We start from the raw sequence: 26,113 nt of genomic DNA on the forward strand, positions 1-26,113 counted from the left end.
TACAAAAGTCTTTATTTTCTAATGACAAGCTTTTCACAAACCACTGTCCACGGACATGCACATAACATTTTATTGATATAAAATGTGAATACTGTATATCTTTATGGATCGTTACGAGGCATTAAGGGATGGACAGCGCCATCTGTTGGATAATATGGAGAGGTGTCTCCACTTCATTCACTGAAAATATAAAAAAAGAAATACGTATGGGGAAACTGTGGAAAAAATAAACGTGATCTACCACTAAACTATGTACTTATTTGCGGATCATCCGTTCATTGTACTTCAACTCAGTCCCACTATTTAGGTGAAAATAACATAATAGTCTCCATAGCTGTGTGCAGCTCCTCCATGGAAAAAAAAAAAAAAAAAAGATGCTCGTCATTAAAGCAAATTCGTAATCCTGCTCAGATTTTCCAAATAAAACCGATCCAGCTATGTGCAGTGGTGCTCTCTGCGTCATTCGTCTTTGAGCGCTCCGTGGACTCACAAGAAGGAACAGAGGCAGAAATGTCCGGCCATGCATTATTCTCACTTTCTTTCCGTTTGTGTTTGTTGTGGGCGTCTGTCGGAGTCGTGCCGAGCCGGGCAATGATCATTCTGGACGTCCAGGAGCAAGGCTTTGTCAGCTTGAACGACATGTTCCGTGAAGTGGGGGAGTTAATGGAAGATACCCAAAACCGACTGGAAGATGCCGTCGACCAGGTCTTGCATAATATAATATGGCCATTATTGTGTTTGAAACGAGTGAAGGACAAACATAGGCAGTCCAGGACTAACTTAAGTTTTTGTTGTTCGACTTCAGTATTAAATATGTAAATAAGTAATTAATGTCACTGAGGCCCATCTTTTGCTATCAGTATTTTTTGCAATTCTATACTTTGTCCGGCATTTTTGTTGCATGCAATTTCCAAGTTTATTCTAATTCTCAGATAACAACGGAGAGTGCCAGGTCACTGGAAAATCATCATCATTATCACCACAGCGACACGAAGACTCTGAAAGATGCAGCGATAGCCATTCAAACTGACAAGGTACTTCTTTAATCCTTAAGTATCAGAACTACTAAAGAGTATTTTAAAGATATTTTTCTTCTTTCTTTGTTTTTCAAAGAAAATTAATAGGACAACAGGAGAGACAGAATCATCACATGTCCATGTCTCAAGCAACTGGAACAATGTGGATCATGTAAGTCTTCAGCATACCTGTCATCTGTTTTGGAAATGTAGAGAAATAACTAAGATAGTGAGATAGCAGTGCAATCGAGTTTAGCAATGGTCTCTGACTAAGTGTTAAGGAATCCCAGTTTTGCTTCCCAAAGACACAGACTTAAAGTCAACCCCAAAAGTTCTTTGCAATAACATGTTTTATGTACCGCCACTAGTCTAAACATGACATTCTGATTAATATTGCGTTTGTGGAATATGAGTTAAGAAGCAAAATTCACCGTTTTTTCATACATGTCAGGGGGCGGCCATTTTGCCACTTACTGTCAACTGAAATTGACATCACAGTTGTCTCAGGTAAACAGTTCTCACAACCAATCACGGCTCAGCATCAGAAAACTGATGAGCCGTGATTGGTTGTCCTCATTTAATTCATATTCCACAAACGAAACATAAATCAGAACACTGTGTTTCGATTAGTTGAGCTGCACAGAATATATTATTACGTAGAATTTTTGGGGTTGACTTCCCTTTAAGAGCAAAGACCAGAAAGTTATTGTATAATAACAGTGCTTGATGTGACCTTTTAAATCCAAATGTCATCGACTGGGAGGGGTTCTTGGTCGGGCTGCTTCAAACTGTGACTGTATTAACAAACACACCAGATGGTTTTTGTTTTCATCATTTGTCAACAGGCAGAGAGCATGGTTGCGGTCAAGTGTTTTTTATTATGCACATTAAATCCCTTCAGGGGAAATTTAATTCACAGTGCTGAATATTTTATGTAGTGTGTGTGTGTGTGTGTGTGCGTGCGTGCGTACGAGCGAGCGAGGATGGGAGAGAGAGAGAGAGAGCGAGAGAGCAAGAGAGAGAGAAAGAGCGAGAGAGAGAGAGAGAGAGAGAGAGATAGGTGACAGTTTGACTAAGCAGAGCTCTAATAGTTTGTTCTACTCACTAATGAGTTATCAATAAGTTCTTTTTGGGAAATGTTGATTTGACTAGACTGATAAGAGCTACTGTGCACATATGAGCAACTCCAGTAGCATTTGTCTGGACCATATTGAGGTAATTGCCATATTGAAGTAATTACAGGGTTGTCTGGCCCTTACTTATAGTTTCCAGTGTGTTTTATTACTTCCTCATGTCATATGCTGCAAAAAAGCTGGGAAATTCAGTGAGTACAGAGGATGATTATTTTAGCATGATCTGGTCAACAGATATATTTGCAATTATTTTATGTGTGTAATTCTAATAATGGTTCTGACTGGACACAAGCTAAGTAAATGATAATGATATTGTGCAAAACTGTAAGAAACTAAATGTACAAAAAACTAATCCAGATAATCAGTTACGTTTCCTTTTATCTGGCGGTAAGTGTCCTAGTTTTAAATCTGATTTAGTTTCAAATTTAACCAAGGCAGCAGTTTTTGGGACATTTGTTGACCAGAATTCGTTTTCGTTCAGACGTGTTAGCTCAGTTTTTTAGAGCGTGGTGCTAATAACGCCAGGCTTATGGGTCGGACCCCCATGTGCGCCACTGTCTTTGCTTATGTGTGCTTCTTGAGCTTTGCCAGATCAGAAATGTTGACAAAGTCCTCGCTTGAACATGCTGTTCTTAGTTGGTTGATGTTGTCCATCATTGAGGTCTCATACGTTGTTTGTTTTATTTTCAGCAGACCCAAAGGAAATCCTTCACCATTCCTCTTATTAAAAATGTTAATTTTAAACCAAGGCAGGACTTTTGGGGACATTGGTTGACCAGACGCAAACCAAAATGTGGCCTGTTAGCTCAGTTGGTTAGAGCGTGGTGCTAATAACGCCAAGGTCATGGGTTCGACCCCCATATGGGCCACTGTAGTTATTTATGTGTGCTGCTTGAGCTTTGCCAGAACTGAAATGCTGCAAAAGTCCTTGCTTGAACATACTGTTCTTAGTGGGTTGATGTTTTCCATCACTGAGGTGTCATACATTGTATATGGTTTTATCTTCAGCAGACCCAAAGGAAATCCCTCGTCACTCCTCTCATTAAAATGCTTTTAAACCAAGGCAGGACTTTTGGGGACATTGGTTGACCAGACGCAGATGAAATTGTGGCCTGTTAGCTCAGTTGGTTAGAGCGTGGTGCTAATAACGCCAAGGTCATGGGTTCGACCCCCATATGGGCCACTACCCTTCCTTATGTTTACTTCTTGAGCTTTGTTTCCGGTGGAGCATTTAAAGTTCAAGACACAAGTGGTGCGTCATCGCTCAACCAGTCTTCGGGTAGCTCGACGTAGTAAATGTCGAGAAGCGGGTAGGAAACCGTAGAAGAAGAGAGAGGCAAAATTAAGGCTACGAAGGTCGCATTTTCATAGCCTTAACTCATGGCCCGTCCCCATAGAAACCAGGCCAGATTTGAGGTCTGGTTGTCGAAGGCTGCGTGAATTTGGACAACAGCGGTAGTCTTGTTGCGCCGGGACGTACTGAAGATGCCCCATATCAGGTCTTTGCTTCAGTTTTGAGCTGCCAGGAGAATGCTGGGACTCACCGGCACCTCGTAGGTATGTTCTCCCAGGAAAGGTGTAGTTTTGGTTTATGATGATTTATGATGGTTTATTATGATGACGAATGATTACTGAAGAATTATCTTAAGGTTGTATGTGGAGACTGGGGCAGAAGATTTGAGGATTCTGTGCCACAAAACAGCATAGAGATTAGTAGTCCAAAGTTCATGCTTGATTTTTTTCCCCCATCAATGATTTTATGTGTGTCTCACACCACAGGAGTGCATGGTGGACGAGGACTGTGGTGAACTGAAATATTGCCAGTATATGATTGACAGCTCCAAGTGCCTCCCATGCATACCAACTGATATGGTGGGAAGTCTCTTCTTTTTCTTTCTGTTCATTAACCAAGCCTATTTTTAAGTGACAAATGAAAAAATGGCTACTGGTGTAGTGATTACTGAGATTTAAACAGACACAAACTGAGAAGCTAAAGCACCTTTCAAAGTGATTTACACGTGATCAAATCAACAATCGAAAGCTTAGTTATAGCTAGATTGACTTGTAATTTCAATTTAACTTCCATTATGCACCAGCCCTCGTGGAAATGTAGTCCATCGCAATGGCCCTGTGAAAGTCGAATTTTGATCTATACTCCCTGTGTCTCATCATTTCTTAATATCATCGGTAAAATTTCACTGTGGCTAATAGTAGTATGTGGATCGAGCTGGGTTCTGTCAAATATTTGCATTACCGTTTTGCAAATCTGAATGTCTTTCCCTTCTTAGCCCTGCACAAAGAATGAGGAGTGCTGCTCAAGTCAGTTGTGTGTTTGGGGCCAGTGTACAGTCGACGCCATTGAGGGAACAGAGGGAACAATCTGTCAGGGTCAGAATGACTGCAGAATGGACCTCTGTTGCGCCTTCCAACGAGGTAGCCTTGTTTCTCCAAGACTTCCTCCAAGACTAACATTGAAAGTTGCAACCCGTTCTATCCACATACTTTCTGCCACATATTTTTTTCAAGGTCAGGAGCTTCCCCCCCCCCCACTGACACTGGGCAAAGTCAGGCATTCACAGCTCTGGGCAATTTAGAGTTCAGAAAATCGAGCATGCATGTTTTTGGAGTGAATGGAGAAAAGCGTGTGGAGCACATTCAAACTCCAAGACGCATTCCAGATGTGCTACTTTTTTTCTCATTGGTTCTTTTTTTTTTTTTTTTTCAATAACTATTTTGAAATCCAGGCGTTTGAAAATGCCGACTCTGTCATTTACCCCTTTCTCTATTCTATCCAGAGTTTTTATTTCCTGTGTGCAATCCCAAACCGGGAAAGGGGGAGGCCTGTCTGAACCAACCCAATTTATTGATGGACATGCTTGCCTGGGACCAGGAGGGTCCTCGTGACTACTGCCCATGTGCCAATGACTTGCAGTGCCAACCTCAAGGGTAACAGCAAAAAATAGTACACAATTAATGACGTAGGTCCTAAACTATGCTCCCTAAATATTTCTTTTACAGACGTGGATCTGTTTGTGGGCCGTAGGACAGAAGTGCAGTTGCTAAAATACAAGCAACAGTGAAGGAGCGACTGATGATTGACCAAACAACCGACCGGCTGCAACTTAGTTTTTCAAAATTGGAAGGCGTTGCACTATTTTTATATGTATTATTTGTAATAAAAGATGCAAAGACTCAATAGAAGATTCTTTTTTTTCCTCTGAAATTGACAGGAAACGACTGAACGCTAGGGGGCCCACTCATGTTTTATCAGTAAGGCACTGTTATAAGAAATTCCTACTGAGCTAGTTGTTTCAAACTTTTAGCCTTGAATTATGATGATCGGTTTTAGGGTTCGATTACTGCTTTGATTACCTCTTTATTGTTTTTACATCGCTGTTTCCTGGTCTTGACAGGACAAAAATACAACAAAATGTTTTCAAATGTAATTAGTGGAGATCACGCCGTACTGTACAGTCGGGATCTTAAAAAAAACAAAACAATTGTGGATAAATGTCAAATGGTGTTTTTATACATGTGAACATGTAGTTGGAGTCGGGATTAAAACGAGTCACCGTGATCACTCGAATGAGCTCGTGGGTAAATGGTAGACTTCTTTTTTTCTGACGTCTCTTTACTGTGGAGCCCGCCGTTCCTTCGACGTCATGACGTCACACCATCCGCCCCACGACCAGCTTCCTCGTGAGTGACCGACCACTCTAGAATTTAGCGATACCTACCGAGTGCTTCACCGCTCTGTTGTCAGAACGCTGTGCAACAGGCTAACAGATTCGGAAAGGCGGACACATCCTCATTTGGGTAGGTACAATCGCTGTTTAACAACCGTGGGCCGATATTTTCAACTGTGCTTTTCGAAGCTTGTGCGTCATGCGGTTCGAGATGCTTGAAATGTAAGAAACCGTACATAAAGGATTTTTTTGTCCCCCCCCCCCCCTCCTTCTATTTACTGTCGTGTTCGCTTCTCTTGGCTACCACAGAAACATAAATGCAATCTCCAAGCAGCCGCCGCCGGGTTCTTGTGTTAAACAGTAATTAGAATCCTATTTGGTGGCCAGCCAGCTGTTGAACTTTCTCTGCGAGCTGCAGCGGTTCAAGCAAAGGCAGAAAATCCACGATGAAGTGTTAGTGGGAAAGCACGCTTGTCAGGGTGGAAATGTTCAGGGAGGAATTGGAATCACGAGTTTAGTGGCTTCGGTTTTGTCTCCTGGGGTCTGGATTTCTCCAGCTCTCGTATGCATGCTTGCATACGTACATGCATGCACATATGAGGTCTGTTCCAAATACCGTCTGTTTTGCAATTCGCGTGTACGCAATGTTTCTTATTCCCTCAAAGTAATGCACGAAAAAGTATTTTCTTCTTTTAGGGCTGAACAATTAATCCATGATGATGATCCCGTCATATTATCACATATACACAGACAACAGAAGCCAGTAAAAAGGCATTGGTAACGAAAAAATGCTTCAGTATCTCAATGTTAGTAAAAGTGAAGCGAATTTGCATTTTATTTTAGCAAGAAACATGCAATCGACATAAATGATTTGCCTGGTTGTCCAGATCTGGCCTCTAGGCCTTGAGTTTGACAGCAATGAATTACTTAAATTTCAATCAACTTCACAATGTATTAGAATGTAATTGGGGAGAGTGAGAGAACCACTTCTGATTCATTTCAGTTGGTCATTGGGATTTATAGTTGTATATTATTTATATAGTGTCCAGATGAGTTTAGTGCAAGTGCGAGCCACATCATTGTTTCATGAAACATGAAACATGAAAAGTTGAAGTCATAAAGCCGCTGATCTGTTTGCATTGTTGTCGTAATCCCCCTTTTAAGTTAAGTCTGTGGTGCTCAGAAAGAAAACTATATGGTTGATTTAATAAAAACTGCATCCAAATGCATTTTGAGTTACACCGGTTGTACTATATCAAGCTCTACAAATCCGATGGAATGAGGACTGATGTGCTCCCTCTTGACTTGCCTTTTTATTTTTTCCCCCTCCCCTTCGGCAGTTTATTAGGCTCACTTTGCAATTGAAAAAAATAAATAGGAAAAGACAGATCACCAGGTGAGCAATCTGTCATATCACTCAAAAGTAAGTGAAGGGTACAAGGATAGCCCAGTTAGCGACTTGACCTCCCATCCATCCCCAACATGGGGCTGTGCATTATAATATACCATAGGGATTATTTGGGCAAAAACAAGACTAGACACAAGTCAAGTCAAGTTTATTTTTATGGCCCTAAATCACAGACAAGTCTCAAGGGCTTCACATGATTGACAATTATGTATTCTCAATATCCCCTGATCTTAAACTCCCAGGAGGGCAAGGAAAAACTAAAAAAAAAAAAAAAAAAAAAAAAAAGAGTGTTTGGTCACATATAACCCCGAGATTGGTTACAGTATCACTTTGGGTTATAGTATACTTATCCATATTTGCAGTGGTTTCCTTAAATAGGTGGTGATAATGAGCAGGACCAATTATCAACATCTCGGGTTTTATCTGGGTTAAGATGTAGAGACGTTGAGAGACATTCATTGTTGAACCTCAGCAAGGCAAGCCTCATGATTACAACAATCCCGCAGATTTGTCATCGATAACGGCATAAATAATTGGCTGTCATCCGCATAACATTGAAAACGAATGTTGTATTTCTGTATAATGTCCCCAAGCGGAATCCTATAAATACTAAATAGTATAACAAAGACACAAAAAGGAGGACGCTAGATATATACCGTAATTTTCGGACTATAAGCCGCACCGGACTATAAACCGCACCAGCTAAAAGTCGTGATTCTGGGTTCTAAAATTGCGAGAAAAGTCGCGGTTTATAGTCCGAAATTTACGGTATACATTTTCCAATATTGCTTCCTTTACCCATTAAGAACTAAATGTGGGAGCTCCAGCGGTACACTTTAACAACTCTAATTAAAGTAGATCAACAGTCTTTTGTTTGAATTCATGGTTCATTTGTCGTTATTTTTGCATAAAGTTAAATCTTTACATAGAACGGACAAGATATAAAAGAAATATAAAGCCCAGTAAAATCTCAAAAGTTGCCAATTTTGTCATTTGTATTTTATACTGTCAAAAAAATACACAAGAACATGCAAAACTGTATAAAGATGCTTAATATGTGTTATACGCGGATAGTGGATTTTGCTGACCCAACTCTTTAACTGTTCTCTCCCTAGTTTTCACCTTTGCAGATTTAATTGAGAAACTTGAGCCTTCTCATTCTCACCCAAGCGCAGCAATGTGAGACCAAAACTTTCCTCTGTCTGTGATCTTATGCTGTTGTGCCTGGATAGATGACGATAATCTGAGTGATGAATTATTGAGGGTGTGAATGTGACATCAAGGATCAGCTTGCTGCCTGACTGTCCAACCGTAAGCTACATTAGCTCCAGAATAGACACCCCATTAAAGGTCGCAAGAGTTCAGACCTAAGATTACCCCACTTTCTATGACACATCAGGTTTGTTTTTAGCCCCGTACACTAGCTTGGTCTTTGACGGCCAACATTTTGATCACGACTGACAGTTTCCCCCGTGAGAGTCTCTCTTATCTGCACACAGTTGAACCGTTGAACACATCTTTACAGAATTTCTTCACAGATTGCACAAATAATGCAACCTGTAATTTCTGTTCTTTTTTTAAATATACCAAAACACTCGTGGTAAAATTCCGACAACCTTTTCTCAACTCACTTTACAATTTGTAGGCATTTGACGGTGAACTGGAAACATTGCCAATCTGTTTACTTGTAGATCTTATTTAAATATTGTCTTGGCTGCAGTCTTGCAAAGGTCACTTTTACTGCCTGCCCCATGTCAACTCCTTGTTAGTTGTCACCGAAATGTTAATCACACCCACGGGGGACAACGAGCCTGCACAACCAAAGATGAGTTGCTGTACTTACGCAAATGAATGAAAAGTCGAGTTTTATTTCTACGGCAATGAAAGCAGTGATTGCAATGTTGTTTTGTTAAATGTTTATTCCCTTGCATGTTTTCGTCTAAGCTCTCTCTAACGTGTGTTGGCAAACGGAAATTAAAACAGGCCTTCCCCTTTTTCAAAGCCACATAGATTGGCTTTTGCAATAACAACCTATTTCCACAAATCCATTTTGAATAATGACCTACTAGGTAAAGTATATATATATAACGTGAACTGTCATGCTGGACTGGAGCGTCCTTTAATATTGCATTATGATGTTAGAACTAAAAATGTACCAGAATTCCTAACAAAAATACGAAGCTAATCATATTTCTTGTTTAATTTAATATATTAACATACATTTCAACTAGCCAGTTAACCATTTCAAATAGAGAAATAAAATACACGGCAAATTAAAATTGAGGAAACTCAGAGTTGATGTTCATTTTGCATTTTTATTCTGTTTGAATATAAATTATCAACCGAGGTTTTTATTTAACATGTGATTACATGATTTGATGAGTTTGATGATTGATTTTATTTCATGCCTTAGAAAGGCCTACAATAAAATTAATATAAACAAGAAAGCATATGCAGTATATATATTTTTTTTTAATTCAAATTGATCAAGAATTAATAATACTCACCGTGGTCAGCCTTTCAGTAGTGAATGTGAAGCAATTTGTGGAGAAAACCGATCACGTTGGCTGTGTCAATATTGACTGAAGGTATCTAAATGGCCTGTTATCAGCTGGACCGTGTCTCTTTTTGAAAATCCAACATCATTTTACTGATAAGACCCTGCCCGACAAAGGATAACCACATCCCATTGAAAGTTATCCTTCATAACAGTAATGCTAATTAGGCTTTGTGTTGTGTACATGAACTTTATTAACCCAAGTGAGGCTGCCCTCTGGGTATACTGGCAGTGCTAAGTGAAAAGGCACATAGGAACAAACTCTGGCTTGAGACATGTTTTCTTAACTGGAATATTTTATTGTGATTTTTGTTGTGCTTTTTGAACAGGAGGAGTGGTGATGAGGAGATCAACAAACACATTTGCAGACATGATGAACATACCAGAATACTATGCAGGGAAAAATGTGCTGATCACTGGAGCAACTGGCTTCATGGGAAAGGTACAATAGTAATTGACTTGGCAGGGAGTCACTCGGTCTGACTCAACCAATGTGTGGAACAAGCGGAAGCGGATTTGTGTGGCAGTGTGCTATTTATTTCTGTGTATGAAATGCATTTCTTCCTTTTGAAATGAATGATGACAGCATCATGTGGAACTATTTTGCACACAAACGACATTTGATTCAAATCTTTTAACACGGAAAGATTTTTTCTACCCTGTGTATGAAGATACTTGATTTGTTTTACATTTTTTTGATAAATGTAAAGCAAAAATAAAAATATTTGCCTGCATCTCAGTGAGGGGGGCTTATATGAGAAGTCACTTGGGTTACCAAAAACATATATTTATATATAGTATATATATTTATACTTTGTTTATCCAGAAAAGGCAAGGCAGATTCTGTTTTGCAAAAACGCCAACCTGGCTGCAGACAGCAGAGTTAAACAATGCAAAATAAAAACAATGATAATAATAGTAACAATAATAATAATTACTCCATAACAAGGAAAATGTAACAGTATGCTGCTTTCATTGTCTTCATTAAGTTTTGTAGTGATCAGAGCAATATTTCTACGCCTTTCCCTATGACTATGACAGGTATTGCTGGAGAAGCTGCTAAGGTCATGCCCAGGAATTAATGCTGCCTATGTGATGGTTCGGTCAAAAGCTGGCCAGGGCCCTCAGACACGTATTGCTGACATGATCAGCAGCAAGGTAAGAGATGTTGAGATCCAATCTTAAACGAAATATTCATTGATGGTGAATATTGATGGTGTAGGAGAGTAGCGGTTTCTTTGAAAGTGTTAGATTGTGACCCTGGCCACCTATTTGCCTCTTTGTCATGAAACAACAATAAAGAACCTTCTTTAATAGGACTCATTCAAAATATCTTAAATTAAAGCTTACTTAGGGCTTTGTTTTGATTTGAATTCAAATGTGTCTTGCTCTTAGTTGTTCGAAAGGTTACAAGAGGAGCAGCCATGCTTTGCAGAGAAGATCATTGCAGTCAGCAGTGACCTCACAAAACCAGAACTGGATTTGAGTAAGGAGAATCAATGTTTACTGGCTGAAACCATCAACATTGTCTTCCACTGTGCCGCCACCATTCGCTTCAATGAGCCACTGAAGTGAGTTGTTTTGCTTTTTCCTGCTGATGCCAATTCAAGGCCTTGAGTATTTTGAAAAAGCTCAACTTGTTATTAAGCATGGCATGGTGGTATGAGCCAGTGTTTGCAGTACACAGGGATATTTGACACCTTACCTCTTCACCAAGGAACAAAAGTCCCCCCTTTTTTTTCTCCTGGACAAAACAGGACCGTGCCTTTCAATTAGTGGTGAATTTAGGGGGGAGGGGGTTGCTTTTTTTGTGACAAAACAGGTTTGTTTTAAATGACACTTGTATTGTCATAGGTCTGCTTAGGTGTTGAAACACTTGTTTTTGTACCACATCTACCCAATTTTTTTATCACTAAATATTCATGAATATACTGTACAGAACTTAATATATTGTTGTCTATAACTTTGATTTATCTTGCATGTCTTTAGGCACAGCTGTTTACGTTGTTGTGATTGTCATTTTTGATTTTTTTTTCTTTAAACTTTTGACAGTTTCTAAAACTTTTCTCTTAGAGACGCAATGCAGTTGAATGTCTTGGCAACTCAGAAGATGCTCGCTCTGGCCCATAAGATGAAGCATCTAGAAATCTTCATCCATGTATCCACAGCCTATGCCAACTGTGATCGAGAGCTCATTGAGGAAATGGTCTATCCTCCCCCAGTAGAGTACGTCAAACTCATCGATGCTCTGGAGTAAGTTCATTTTGACTTTTACCAAATGTAGCGATCAGCTAGTCAGTTAGCCAATGACGTGCATGTTTTATGAGGATTTGATTGAATTCAAATTGTAAAATGATTAAAACGCTCACAGGGTGGGCATAGTTTTTTTTTTATCAACTCTTTACTTCCTGTCAACAAGTATACTCGTCATCAAAAGTAGAGTCTTGCTGACTCGTAAAGAGCTGATCTGACAGCCCAAATGGAAGAACAGCGGAGAGTTTTAGAGGAAGACGTCTGAGAGTGAAAGAACATTGCGAAATGCAAGCAATGGCGAAATGCAAGCAATTGGCTTTCAAGCAGCTTGCAAGTCGAGCAAAGTATTGCTCGTCATAAGCAAAGTTACACTTTGCATCAGTTATGAGATCATCTGTTAAATTAAAACAATTTCTACTGTTGCATCAGTCATGAGAAAATGTTGAAACAAAGTAAAAAATCATGTTACGCTATCATAAATTTTCTTTTTGTTCTGGATCTTTCACGAACTGCACAAGAGACATCTCTCATCAAACTTAAGCAGTAATCTGCCATCACCTTGTAATGTTACTCCATCTCCATTTTTCCTTGTCTTAAAAAAAAATCAGGTGCTTATTTATACTGCATATCAATCCAACAACTATCTTTAACTTCCTGTTAAGAAACGGTGCTTCGGACTTCATCAAAAGTTGCTGACTGTTCAAATACTCTTCAGGTTTACACCATCTCCAGGCAAGAGCTAGTCAATGTTTTGACAGATTTGGCCATCTTGTATAGAGGGAAAAGAGGGAAGACAATTGATGGCCACCCTCACCCTTTTGACCGATCTTGGTTAAATTTATATTAGGTTACGTCATCAGACCCACTCACTCTCTGTAACCTACAAATAACTTGTACATAGCAATTTAATATTTCACCAAAAAAGAATACCATTCACCCGATTGAAAAATAAAATTGGTGTAATTGCATAAGAAAGAATTGTTCAGTGTTTATGATTAGACAATTTGAACTATTTTTCCTCAATGACAAAAAATATTAATGTTAAGCATGATGTAATAATGTAACAATTTTGTCCCCAGTTGGATGGACGATGAATTGGTGTCCGCACTGACTCCCAAACTGATTGGTCAGCGACCCAACACTTACACTTATACAAAAGCCTTAGCTGAGTATCTTGTGCAGCAGGAGGCCGGTGACCTCAATGTTGCTATTGTCAGGCCTTCCATCGTTGGTGCCAGCTGGAAAGAACCTTTTCCCGTGAGTTTCTTTCTATTAAGTAGTTTTTCCCCTCAAACTCAAACCCATTATACATCATCAATATTGTTTTGCATATACCTGTAATTCACGAGCTATAATAATTATATGTTACTTCCATATGCTATTTCAGGGTTGGATTGATAATTTCAATGGACCAAGTGGAATATTCATTGCAGTGAGTACTGACCAGAAATATGCTCAAGGATTTGTCATAAATCAAACCACAGAAACAAACATCATTTGGATGAAGTGCTTCAAATGGAAATATTTTGCTTTACCACTCCTAAGACAGTACTAGGGGTGTAACGAAAACCAGTTGGAATTGGAAAGTGTTTTGAATAAATCAAATCATTTTAGTTTTTCCGCGTATTGAGATATTTATCTCATCATCTTTTACTGGACTGCACTTGACTAAATATATTTTAAACATATATTTCAGTGATTTGGGTGCACTGTGCCCAGTGAAATCGTACTCGGTTTTATAAAAACTGTGTTTCATAAAGTTAACAAATTATTTAACAAAGGGCAATTATTTTTTCACGTCATGCTGGCTTTTGATTTATTTTTCTTTAAAGAATACATACAATTAAAAAAATCTAACAAATAGTCATCATTGTGAAAATGGCATTTTGAATTGGCTTGTTTCATATTAAGATTGTCGGAAACAAAATCAGGAAGTGGGCAAATTTGATTCATAATGCTTCTTATTGGTATTTACCTTTCTAACTAAATCCTTCAACGATTAAGATAATATTTGAGGGCCTTAAATAGCTTGCATTTGTCTTTTGTGATGCAGAGATATATTCATCAAGTTTGACCTCTTTTTAGGCTGGTAAAGGGATACTACGTACAATGAGAGCATCTAATGATGCAGTAGCTGACTTGGTGCCTGTAGATGTAGTCATCAATGCTACGCTGGCTGCAGCCTGCTATTCTGGATCGCAACATAAGAACAGGTTTGAGACTCAACAAAACATATGTACCCAACTTTATTACTTTGTAGGTATCGATACGCTTCAGAGCTTTTCAGACTCATCACGTCAGAGGCCACAAAGTGTATGTAATTAGACATGACTGTAATTTGCCGCCGGCTGTGTTATTTGTCATCCTCCTACCCTGCTAAGATTAATACGAAGCGAGATTGGAATGTTTTCTCTTCAAAACCGCAACACCTGGCATATCCTTGTTGTTTATGTCTATAATTGTCATAGAAAGTGGAGTTGCACCAACAGTTCCCATAGAAATAAAACTGATTTTTCTAGACCAGAAGTTCCTCCCACATTTCGTGCAACGGATCATGGGGCTAAAGGTGTACAGAAAATGTTTGCACATTGCTTTTAATTCAAGTTATTGTCTCATTGTAGGCCCAAAAACATCCTGGTTTACAACTGCACAACTGGTGGCATCAACCCATTTCGCTGGGGAGAAGTTGGTATGTCTCTCTTGTATTATCTAAACCCACAGCCTAAAACAGTCCCAGATAAGTGAGTTCTAGTTGGAGATGAGAACATTTTTTCACCTAATTACAAATTTTGCTCTACATCTGATCCACTTGCCACACCCTACCTGGGAACATTAGTTTGCTCGTGGATTCTGGCTCTAAAACTCTTTATTACCATTGCTTTAAATATCACTCTAACATTGTTACATCTTATTTGCAATCATACAGTGTTTAAGTCTGTGAAAAATTATCAAATCATTTCATAAAACCTCCAACAGTAAAAGCAATTACTGGAAGTAAAGATATGTTTGTTTCATTGAAAATATTCCAAAAAGTCTACCCTCACATAAGGTGAACCCCACCATAAAATCAAAATTCATCCAAATTGCATCCACAACTGTTTTAATTTTCATAGAATAGACAATCCGATGAACACAAAATAAAATCACAACATCGTTAGGCATCCTTGAGGTAACAATGACATTTGACCAAGTAGCTGCTATGTTGAGAATTGTACTCAAATTTAAATCCAGATTTGAAGCTATTGTCCAGGAATATTTCAATTTAAACTGGAATAGAATATAGAGCACTAAAATGCTTGCCCTTGCAAATGCTTTGCGGAAATTTTACTCCACTTGTTTGTGTGATTTTGATAAACCATTTTTTTGCAAAGGTTAAGGGAGGCTTCATGTAGGTCAGCAATTAATTCCTTTAATCAATCTTAAGCTGTTTCAAAGCATGAACGTGTTTGGAAACGCATATTCAAAGCTCCATGCGGTTGCTGATGGGATCTATTGCATGGTTTATTTGCCATTAAGACAGCTTACGTGCACGTTATCTTTAAAACTACTGTACTACAGATCAGCACAAATGATAGCGCCTGCAATAAAAATGACTGATTAACTAGATCACGATGATATAACTAGTTAAGAATTTTGACATTCATGCTCATTTGTAGCTCAGTATTGAAGAAATCTTGCAAATTTGTTTGATTAAAAAGGAAATCTTTAATCTGCATTTTTACTTTAAAGATTGCTTGGCACAAGTCCAGACAACATCAAAAATAATACCGCGCATCTTATGTACGTTCTTTGTCGATTACTTTTGTTTTTTTTAGAATACCATGTAATATCTACTTTCAAGAGGAACCCTCTCGAGCAGGCTTTCCGTCGGCCGAATGTTAATCTCACATCCAATCACCTAATCAATCAGTACTGGATTGCTGTGAGCCACAAGGCTCCAGCCTTCTTGTATGATGTGTACCTCAGGCTGATTGGACGAGAACCCAGGTAACCTCATATTATCGCCGTACTGGGCTTCCTGGCCCCCTTCTTGTTTTCCAAAATGCACAAAATCCCCCACCGCGCACACACAGACTTTGCTGCTGCTTAACTCCTGTCACTTCTTTGTCAGTGTAACATTTGAAAGCTGTGCTGCTAACGTCTAATGTCTAATGCTTGTACGTTAAAGAATGTGTAACCCAGATGGTCCTCTGTGTAATTGGGGCGTTATCACTGGTTTATGCACACTTTACATTCTGCTGCTAGCAATTAAGTCCTGGTTGAGTTTCCAAATTGACACCTTTATAGGTCATCTTAGTCGGCCTGAATGACTGAATGAAAGTTGGCCGAAATGTGAGAGTGCCTTTGGAAACCCAACCAAGGTTGTGTTGCTTTTTGAAACCGCCTTGCTTAGCAGCTGGATTTGTAATCAGGACTTGAGGGTGTTGAATTCACCGGTTTTTAGTTCACAGGTCATCTGATCTGCAGACATTTACTGCATGATGCTATTAACAAGCTAATACTGTTTATAGCATGAGGCAGTAGGTGTTTCCTTCAATAACTACAGGAGGACAGATTACAGATTGTACCTGTGAATTACCTCCCATTTTTCTCCTTGTTTGTCATGTCTTTCACCTGCAGAGAACTGTATAAATATGACCTTCAAGACCAATCCTTTAGAGCAAGCCTTCAGAAGGCCCAATGTCAATCTTCGCTCCAACCCCTTTACTAATCAGTACTGGATAATTGTCAGCCACACGCTGCCAGCTCTTCTCTATGACTTCTATCTTGGCCTAAAAGGCCAAAACCCTCGGTAAGGTTGTGTGTGCACTTTTTTTCTTTCCCTGATAGTCTGGCCCAAACAACAACCAAACCGCACATTCCTTGGTACATTATGGCAGTGTTCAGACTGTCAGCCAAAAATGTAATTTTTAACCCCGTCCACATTGAAACTCAATTGCTCTTTCGTAGTCTGTCACAGTCACAATGCGAATAAAACCAAATTTGGCGAGACAGATTGAAATATGAGGTAGTCTCGTATCCAATTTGGACCGGATGGATCTTAGTCTGATCATCTTAAATCACACAAATCTGGTTTGACTGTCTGTGATGTGAGTCCACGCAAATACCCATTGTGCCAACCCAAATGCGGAGCAGTAAAGAATGGAGCACATCAAAGAAATTAAAACTGGCAGTCTCCTAAACAGAGGAGGAAATGCCTTGCCTTATCGTTTAAAGCCGAGATGTAGAAAAACTGAAGTTGGTTGGAGGGACAGACGCTGGGGAAACACTTACTACTACTACTACTAAATAAGATGGTCAGGAGAGCGAGCTCTGTCCTGGGCTGTCTCCATAGAGGTTGTGGGTGAGAGGAGGACATTAATTAAGCTGAAATCCATCATTGACACCTCTCACCCCCTCCATGACATTGTGCGGTCCCTGAGCAGCTCCTTTAGACTATTACACCCACGGTGTAGGAAGGAAAGATTCCGCAGGTCCTTCATTCCCACTGCTGTCAGACTCTACAGCTTGTGATCATGTGTTTCGTCTCTATCGCTACTAGTGGCACTTGTCTTTGTCCTCGTCTGTTATTTATCCATTTTTACATTTGGACACTTGTACGCTGCTGTGACAAGTACATTTCCCCGCTGTGAGATGGATAAAGTTTAATCATCATCATTGGATAAACTTTCAAAATCAGAACTTATAAAATGTGTATTCCTGCAAATTAGAAGGTTAACGTGGACCGACGATGTTAACTAAAATATGCATGGGTATTCGAACCGGTAAACTTTACATCTGCCTTGAATTTACATTTAAAGGTTAATCTTATAACTCACTACATATGAAACAAAAGTGATTAGGGCATATCCTTGTATGTTTTGATGGTGTAAAGTGGTCACGTCAAAGATGTGTTAGCCATTGTGCTCGTCTTCTTGCACACAACTGCTTAGTTGAAACCCCCCCCCGGTTCATGAACATTACCGGTATCACAAATATTTCCTTCTCGTCGAGCGATTGGAGCAACAATAAACAGCACCGGTGTTCACTTTTGTTGTGAACACAAAACAGATTTACGGAAGTGACTATTTTGCCTCCGTCGTGTGCCCTCGACCGCTTATCCGCTTGACAACACACACACGACACGGCCAATTGGTGATCGGAGCAGCAAGCGGTGATCCGTTCCACTATGGAGGAGGGAGCGTTGACACAGCTGAATTTACATCCGCATCACGATAATCAGATGCAAAGCCGAAAAGAGAGTAGAGACGTAGGTAGGCCCGAGCCAAGAGCCGTAACACCAAGATTACATTGACTGGCGGTGTGTAAACATTTTTGAAGAGGAGGTCCTAATTTTGTCCTTTTGGGAAGTCACAAGTGGTGCGTCGTGATATTTCAGATTCACTCTGACAAAAACCCACTCTTGCTTAGTCCGTCCTTTCAAGTCCGTCCAAATCTGATTTGGACACTTACAAAAAACGGTGTGAACGGTCGGCTCGAAAAATGGAATTTGAGGAGGGATTTGATTTGAATCAGATCTACCTGCAGTATGAATAATACTCATCCAGTATATTCTGAGAGTATTTCATTTTTATAAAACAATAATTTTAAACAACTTGTTAATGTGGAATCTTTAAAAGTAGATCATTGAATAGATAGGATAGAAATTCACACAAGAACAACATTGCTGGTACCAAATTAAAAACAGTAGACTGTAAGTTGCCAAAACACAAGGACACGCCTGTGGGAGCATGTCCTTTAAACAGCTGAGACAAAACTGGCTTGTTATTTCATGTTTACAGATGCAAAAATGAAGCACAATAAGCCAAGAAAACTGTTAAAAAGGTTATTGTTTCAGGACTCCTTTTCTGACACTTCTCTGTCGGTTCTAATGAAGACAAACCTGAAAACATGCAGTCAAGAGAAGGCCCTCTTTAAGTGTAGTTTGCTTAGGTTTCCCCCTTTAATTGTTGTTTTTTCTTTTGTTGGGGAAAGTGAATGAATGCTAGTGTAATGTATTAAAAATAATCACAGTATATTAATAATTTCTATTCATCTATAAAGATTTTTTTTTTACTTTTGAATAATAGCGTTTTTGTTATAACGCTGGCAGTAGGGATGCATGTTCGCAGCCTTCAAGGGTTAAGGCGATTAAAAAAAAAAAAAAATCTGTGGCCCTTTTAACGATTCAAAGCACTTACAAATATGCCTGAGAACTGAAAGCATACAGTAAAAATGACAGAAGGTGAAAAAAGCTGCTTGACGAACTTAGGTTAAAGACCAAACTACAAAAAGACGTACAAATTGATTACAACATAACAAATTATTACAAAATGTAGTGTGTGTTTTACTAATAGTTATGATTTCATGTCATTTTTTTAAGTGTTAATATACTTTCATATTACAAAATATCACAATGGGTTCAGCTGCCCAAAATGACCCTGGTTAAAATGTTGCAGGTTTAAGCTTGTTAGCGGTAACCTTTGCCCTCTGTGTTGGCTGCTTGTAAATGCATACTGCTCATCTCATTTGACTCGTTTGCTTTGTCTTCTTACTGTAAATTTTGAAGCATTTGATCATAATTTGCTCCAAAGTGATTAGAAGACTTGGCTCATTGTTTTTAAGAGGTTTTGCTGTTATGTTTTCAGTACTGTGATTAATATTAGTGTTCATACTTAATTAAAACAACCCGCATATCAAATATCTTTGATAAGCTTTTAACCTGTGAATCAATTGGATTTTATGAGATATCAAAGATGATCAGAGACAATTTCAAGGTAAATATTGATTGAGGCCATTTAGAGCATACAAACACATACCACTGTTTAGCTAAAATGATCTCTGATAAAAAAAAAAAAAAAAAAAGGATCACTTCTCACATCCTGGAAATTACCGTAATTTTCGGACTAGAAGCCACACTGGACTATAAGGCGCACCAGCTAAAACCCGTGATTCCGGTTTCAAAATTTATGAAAAAAGCCGCGGCTTATAGTCCGAAATTTACGGTAGTGTCATAGTATGCAAATAATCAGAAAGCAAATTTAACTACATGATGTTTCACATAGACATCATGACCTGAGGTATGTACATCAACTGGATCTCCATGTACAAATAACAGCAATCCTACTAAAGCACTTCTCCGCTTCTCTCTTGCAACACCTGACACCCTGTTATTTTCCTTTTTATCATTATTATTATTATTATTATGCTTCCATTCATGCTCAAAACATCTTATTACACAGCTTGCTGTCTTTGTTCACTGTGCCTTGCTTTGCTTCTGCGACTCCCCCACTGAATTATGTCAGCAATCTCCCTCGGCTCTCTGCCATAATCCTTTTTAATCTTCAATCTACGTCTGCCTCATTTTCTTACCTATTTCAGGATGATGAAGACAATCACTCGCCTTCATAAAGCCATGATGGTGCTGGAATATTTTACTAGTCACTCCTGGGTGTGGAGCACAGACAACCTAGCCATGTTGATGGCCAACATGAACCCTGAGGATAAAAAGGTGAGAGTCATTGATAGATAGATAGATACTATAGTTGGATGATCGCCCAATTTTCACGCTCGTTGAACAAAATATGCACAGTTTACTACTGAGTTAATGTGTCGTCGTAGTTCAGGTGCCATTGAGTAAATCATTTATGACTGCTTTCCAGTAGACAATCATCTGTTCAGGAAAAGGAATTGTGAGAATCCTAATTGCTGGAATGCATCCTTGTGCCCTCAAAGTAGGGCTGAAAAATTAATCATATTTAAATTAACATTGCATTGTAAAAGAATGCTAGTTTTGCAGATAATTTGATGTTAAAGCCACTGCATCATCAAATCAAAAGGGTTTAAAAGAACTCTGTGCATTTCCTTAGCTGATTTGTAAATGTTGCTTTTTCCTCTGTGACAATACATATGATGTCCAGCATATATGACAACATGAATCCATTTTGCTTCTATAGGTGTTCAATTTTGACGTGCGCCAGCTGAACTGGGCAGAGTACATGGAAAATTACTGCATGGGCACAAAAAAATATGTCCTCAATGAAGAGCTTTCAGGCCTGCCCGCTGCACGCAAACACCTCAACAAGTAAGAGTGTTTTGCATTAAACATGCATTTCTGCCAATAAATCAAGAATTTACATTTTATTGAAACCTACTCAACGGGTTCAAAGTATTTTTTGCATGCTCTGGAATAATTCATTTTAATTGCTTAACAACTTCTACTAACGACATTGAGATTACGAATTTTTTCTCGACATGCCTACAAAATCTAAATGTTTGTCTTTCTTTTTAGGCTGAGGAATATCCGCTACACTTTCAACACCATCCTAGTGGTGTTCATCTGGCGTATTTTCATTGCCCGATCCCAAATGGCTCGAAATATCTGGTACTTTGTCGTGAGCCTCTGCTTTAAGTTTCTTTCCTACTTCCGAGCCTCTTCCACCATTAAATAATGATCCAGAGTCCCTGTTGAGGGCGGCAAGGTGGAGAAACACAAACGTGAAAATATACTGGCTGTGGATGTTTACAGAAACGTGCATGTCTATTCCATTGGTTGTGTGTCCCCCCTGGGTACTAGAAAAATAGCGGCGCTTTCAAAGCAATTATACTTGGTGATCATACATTAAATACTGTTGGCGTCTAGAATGCACAATGTTGCAAAGCTTTGATTTTTATATTCTAATATGACCATCAAATCAATTCAACCACCCCTTCATGTTTTGTGTACTTGCCCGACTACCTAATAACAAACACACTGCTCGTTTCAGTCAGTCCCAATACACTGTCTTTGTTACTTGAAGCATTGTGAGTGAGTGAGTGAGTGAGTGAGTGAGTGAGTGAGTGAGTGAGTGAGTGAGTGAGTGAGTGAGTGAGTGAGTGAGTGAGTGAGTGAGTGAGTGAGTCAGTGAGTCAGTGAGTCAGTGAGTGAGTGAGTCGGTCAGTGAGTCGGTCAGTGAGTCGGTGAGTGAGTCGGTGAGTGAGTCGGTGAGTGAGTCGGTGAGTCGGTGAGTCGGTGAGTGAGTGAGTCGGTGAGTCGGTGAGTCGGTGAGTGAGTGAGTCGGTGAGTCAGTCAGTGAGTCAGTCAGTGAGTGAGTCAGTGAGTGAGTCAGTCAGTGAGTGAGTGAGTGAGTCAGTCAGTGAGTCAGTGAGTCAATCAGTGAGTGAGTGAGTGAGTCAGTCAGTGAGTGAGTCAGTGAGTGAGTGAGTCAGTGAGTGAGTGAGTGAGTGAGTGAGTGAGTCAGTCAGTGAGTGAGTGAGTCAGTCAGTGAGTCAGTGAGTCTATTTATAATGGGCCTCAATCATACATGGATTTTCATCGTTCACAAGTTGCGGGGGTCCTCTGTATATGTATACCGTATAGATCGCTAGCGTTGGGCCTAAACCTTGTACCTCCAAAATAGTTACTTTTCAGGAGATCCCCAAAATAGCAAGTTTGTTCAACCATTAGCTTTGCATTGTGAAAGAGAGCAAGCCATTTCCAACACTTTAGATTTTTCAATCTGTCAAAATAACTCCTAAACAATTAGTTTAGGTTTTGAAAGGACTATGAAATTCACCAAAATGTGACTTATGAGGTTTTGGCCCGACGCCAGCAATATACGTTATGCAATACGTATACATATAATGCCTTGAGATGCCTTAACAGTTACTAGTTTAAAAAATATATATATATTAAAAAAAAAAGCAGAAAAAGTATACCTGTTGTCACGGTATCAGAAGTTGCACATTTAAGTGTAAATCCAATCATTTTGTGAGCCAATGTTTGGTCTAGCTAGTGGCCACCATCACCAAACCTGCTAAAAGTTAAGCCATGTGATTCATATTCATCACAAATGTGCAACTGCTGACGTTCCAGTACTTCTGTTTTAAGGATAGCTTCTAAATGACCTTCAGAACCGTTTCTATTTTGATCCTTTCTTGGCCAAAGGTCACCCTTTAGCTGTTTATTGCTCGTTGCAATGTACGTTAGATCATGTACAATGTACAATAGTTACCAGTGCCTAGTGCTTGCTAATTAAGCTAATTATCAATGTCAGTCATTTGTGACACTTTTAAAGATTTTCTTTTGCTCCATCCAATTGCATATTCAAGTGATTGTTCGTGTAGCATTTGTTTTGTTGATGTTCGGAACCTTAAAGCCCATTGTTAATCATGTTAAGGATGCATTTGCCTCCGGGAGGACACACTCATACCAAACCTTTGTTGACTTCATTCGGTTTTACTGAACGTAGAAGTATCAGTGTGAGTGTCTGTGTCTATTTTCCTATCAACACTATAATATTTGCATAATCTGGGCGTGACCTTGCTGATGTTTGCTCATATGTTTGTTCTTGTCTTCTCTATGGCTTAGGTGACAACTTTCACATATATTCAGGTGTTGTCCTTTAAATGTCCTGGGGTGAAAAAGAATTTGTAGTTTGTTCCACATTTTTTGTGTTCAGTGCCTAAACATTTGGAACATTGTGAAAAAAGAAGAGAGCTATGTTTTCTAACTATTTTATGAGTACTCTAGCTCTATATAGGTAGATTTCAAATTAAGACCATATTTTTGTAATAATATTGTGAGGGTCTACCCAAAGTGTACCAAGCCAACATGATCTGCTTTAATTCAAAACGAAACTTTCTGCGTTTTAAGATCATCATTTTTGCTTGACTATTTGCTTTCATTTGAATGTAATTGAATAAGATGGCCTAAGCACGTGTCAGCTCCAAGCCAGTTTATTTTCAGTCGAATGTAAACCATATGTAATCTGGGGGAAATGAAAATTGAATGCCATTGAGAACCTTTTTCCACGTAAATGTGTGAGTAAGCCAGGTTTCTGTTCTTGTGTTTTGCATTTTTACTCCCATTTCTTTTTTGTTTCATGTTGTATTTAGTGAAACAGATGAACTGAATCATGCCTAAAAAAAAAAATCGTTAAATAGAAATGCAGAAATAACCAAAGCATTTTGACTGAAAGTAATTTGCGATATGTTTTGATCCAAATCTGATGGAAAAATCCTACAACAGCCCTAAATGTTTGGCATTTATACAGCCGTCTTATTTTTGTTCAATAGTAGTACTTAAATCCAGGAAATACCCAAAGGTATCCAAATTTAGAAACTGACACAATCAACATAGTTTTGGTTTGGGGGTATTGGATTGATTTGTCAAGTGATGGTGAATCCTGTCTGATGCACAGGCATGGTCTAATCTTGATCTTCTCTGACCTGACCTTGAACATAGATTTTAGTATGTCCTTAGTGATATTTCTCTGACTAATAAAATTCTATGGGCCAGTGTGTTTTTCAACCTCTTTAAATTTCTTAGGCTATGTTCAAGTTTTGTCTTGCACATTCAGCTGATAGAACATGTGGCGTTTAGTTTTAGACATTCCTACTTCTGCTGATGTGGCAAACATGAATGTAAATGCTGTTTATCTGGACTTTAATCGTGTTTCATTCCTTGTTTTCGTTGGAAGCTGGTCAATTAATTCATTTCTCTTAAATCAGCCTTAGCTAATATATTTGTGTATTCAATTTAGAATAAATCAACCGATGACTGGGTTCTTTTTGGATGTGGGGCGGGGGGGGGGGTGTTTGTGAACCAAAAATAAGAAATAAAATGTGTTTGATATGCTGATATGAGTGTGCACAACTGGTTTTATTTTGCATTTGTATGCGTTAACACCAGTGGCGGGTCTAGACAGTTTTACCTGGGGCGGGAGGAGGTTCTGTTGGGTTCCACGATCAATACCTCATCATCCCCGACTTTCTGCAGGGGCATTTTTTGAGTGCCAAGTATCAAACAAGTTTGATGGCAGCTCGTTCTGCTAGGTCCATGTTCATCATAGCATTCATGTGTACATGCGCCCGGGCATGTGTGTACATGTACTAGGTGTTCCCATTGGCACTTGTTAGGGATTTTATATATTCAACCAGTCCAGTTTGCACATGTATCTAATTATGTCCTTCTCATCAAAGTGAGGCGTGCATTAATTTAGACTGAATGTTGATCGATTTTTCACCATTCTCGACTTTCCATTAAAAATCCTTTGCCTGCCGCTACGACTATGCAGCCAGGATGTCTGCATAAACAAATGTGCAAGGGGCCATTTTGTTTTAAAAGAAGTGGGAGTTATTTCCAGACACTTTCCACAATATGAAGAAAATATAAGGAACATTTATGATAACATTTTAGTATTGATAGATTGACTGTACACAGCGTGGCAAAACATTTGGTAGGAGAGGCAGCTGCCACTCCTTGCCACCCCGTAAATACACCTTTGGTCAACACAGATCGAAGTGATCCGACAGCTTGACGAAAACAAACCATTATTCTCAATCTCTACAGCTGACCTATTCCCATTATTGCATAACAGATCAATTCTCCGCTTTCACTCGTACTTTATGTAGGTCAGGTGAAAGAGGTGGCTCTTGAGCATCTCCATTAAGATTTAATGCAAGAATTGGGATTAATTGTCCTTGTATTACATGCAATCTGAACGTTTTCATCCGGAAAACTGGGTTAAGGTTAAAGTACATGTGTTTAAGAGCAGTTTTTATTAAACTCATGTACTTCCTGCTACTGTCAGATGAGGTAAATACTTTTTAAAGCTAGGTGAGGATGCTGATCACGAGAGAGTAAAGGCAATTACACTTCAATTTAATACAACTTCTGTAAAACCGATTCCTTTTAAAATGATCTAATTTTATGAAAATAAATTGGTCCAAAAGGAAGTTACATTATTAGTGTTTCAAATAATTTTGTCTTAATATCTTTTTTTTTACATTTAAACATCTTGTTAAGTACCAACAAACAATTGTGGTTTCAATTCTTACCAAAATAATCATGATTAATTTATTTTTCCCCATAATCCAGCAGCCCTCGAGCAGAGTACTGTACAATATACAGCTTGATCATTATAATGTTTGACAAACCTGTTTTGTTAGCGTGTGGCTTCATACATGTTGACATAAACTCATTGCGAGATGAGACACGTTTTGTTCACCATTTGTTCATTTGATTTTTATCAGGGCTGCAAAAAAAAGACACATTAACGGCTTTCTGTGAATTGTCCAATTGTCCAATTGAATTGTCG

General features: G+C 38.9%; 2 protein-coding genes and 2 non-coding genes across 5 annotated transcripts; all 4 read left to right on the forward strand.

Annotated features, from left to right (window-relative positions):
- Positions 1-388: 388 nt before the first annotated feature.
- dkk3b (dickkopf WNT signaling pathway inhibitor 3b) lies at positions 389-5,350 on the forward strand. Its single transcript, XM_049724276.2, has 7 exons — positions 389-705; positions 933-1,034; positions 1,114-1,188; positions 3,929-4,021; positions 4,438-4,582; positions 4,945-5,095; positions 5,168-5,350. The coding sequence occupies exons 1-7, from the start codon at positions 511-513 to the stop codon at positions 5,190-5,192; spliced, it is 786 nt and encodes a 261-aa protein (XP_049580233.1). The 5' UTR covers positions 389-510; the 3' UTR covers positions 5,193-5,350.
- Positions 2,945-3,018, forward strand: trnai-aau (transfer RNA isoleucine (anticodon AAU)). Its single transcript has one exon. It is a non-coding gene; the product is annotated as a tRNA-Ile (tRNA).
- On the forward strand, positions 3,259-3,332 carry trnai-aau (transfer RNA isoleucine (anticodon AAU)). Its single transcript has one exon. It is a non-coding gene; the product is annotated as a tRNA-Ile (tRNA).
- A 450-nt stretch (positions 5,351-5,800) lies between the features above and the next one.
- On the forward strand, positions 5,801-24,654 carry far1 (fatty acyl CoA reductase 1). 2 transcript variants are annotated; one of them, XM_068651155.1, is made up of 13 exons: positions 5,801-5,965; positions 10,130-10,242; positions 10,842-10,958; positions 11,196-11,371; positions 11,874-12,053; positions 13,133-13,310; positions 13,441-13,485; positions 14,139-14,266; positions 14,675-14,742; positions 16,674-16,845; positions 20,415-20,544; positions 20,990-21,117; positions 21,325-24,654. In XM_068651155.1, the coding sequence occupies exons 2-13, from the start codon at positions 10,141-10,143 to the stop codon at positions 21,482-21,484; spliced, it is 1,584 nt and encodes a 527-aa protein (XP_068507256.1). In that variant the 5' UTR covers positions 5,801-5,965; positions 10,130-10,140; the 3' UTR covers positions 21,485-24,654. The 2 variants fall into 2 exon arrangements, with proteins under 2 accessions (XP_068507256.1, XP_049580224.1); XM_049724267.1 differs by lacking the exon at positions 16,674-16,845 and adding an exon at positions 15,869-16,040 and having other exon boundaries at positions 5,802-5,965.
- The last annotated feature ends 1,459 nt before the right edge of the window (positions 24,655-26,113 follow it).

The sequence above is a fragment of the Syngnathus scovelli genome, chromosome 6 (assembly GCF_024217435.2).
Source record: "Syngnathus scovelli strain Florida chromosome 6, RoL_Ssco_1.2, whole genome shotgun sequence".
Taxonomy (NCBI): domain Eukaryota; kingdom Metazoa; phylum Chordata; class Actinopteri; order Syngnathiformes; family Syngnathidae; genus Syngnathus; species Syngnathus scovelli.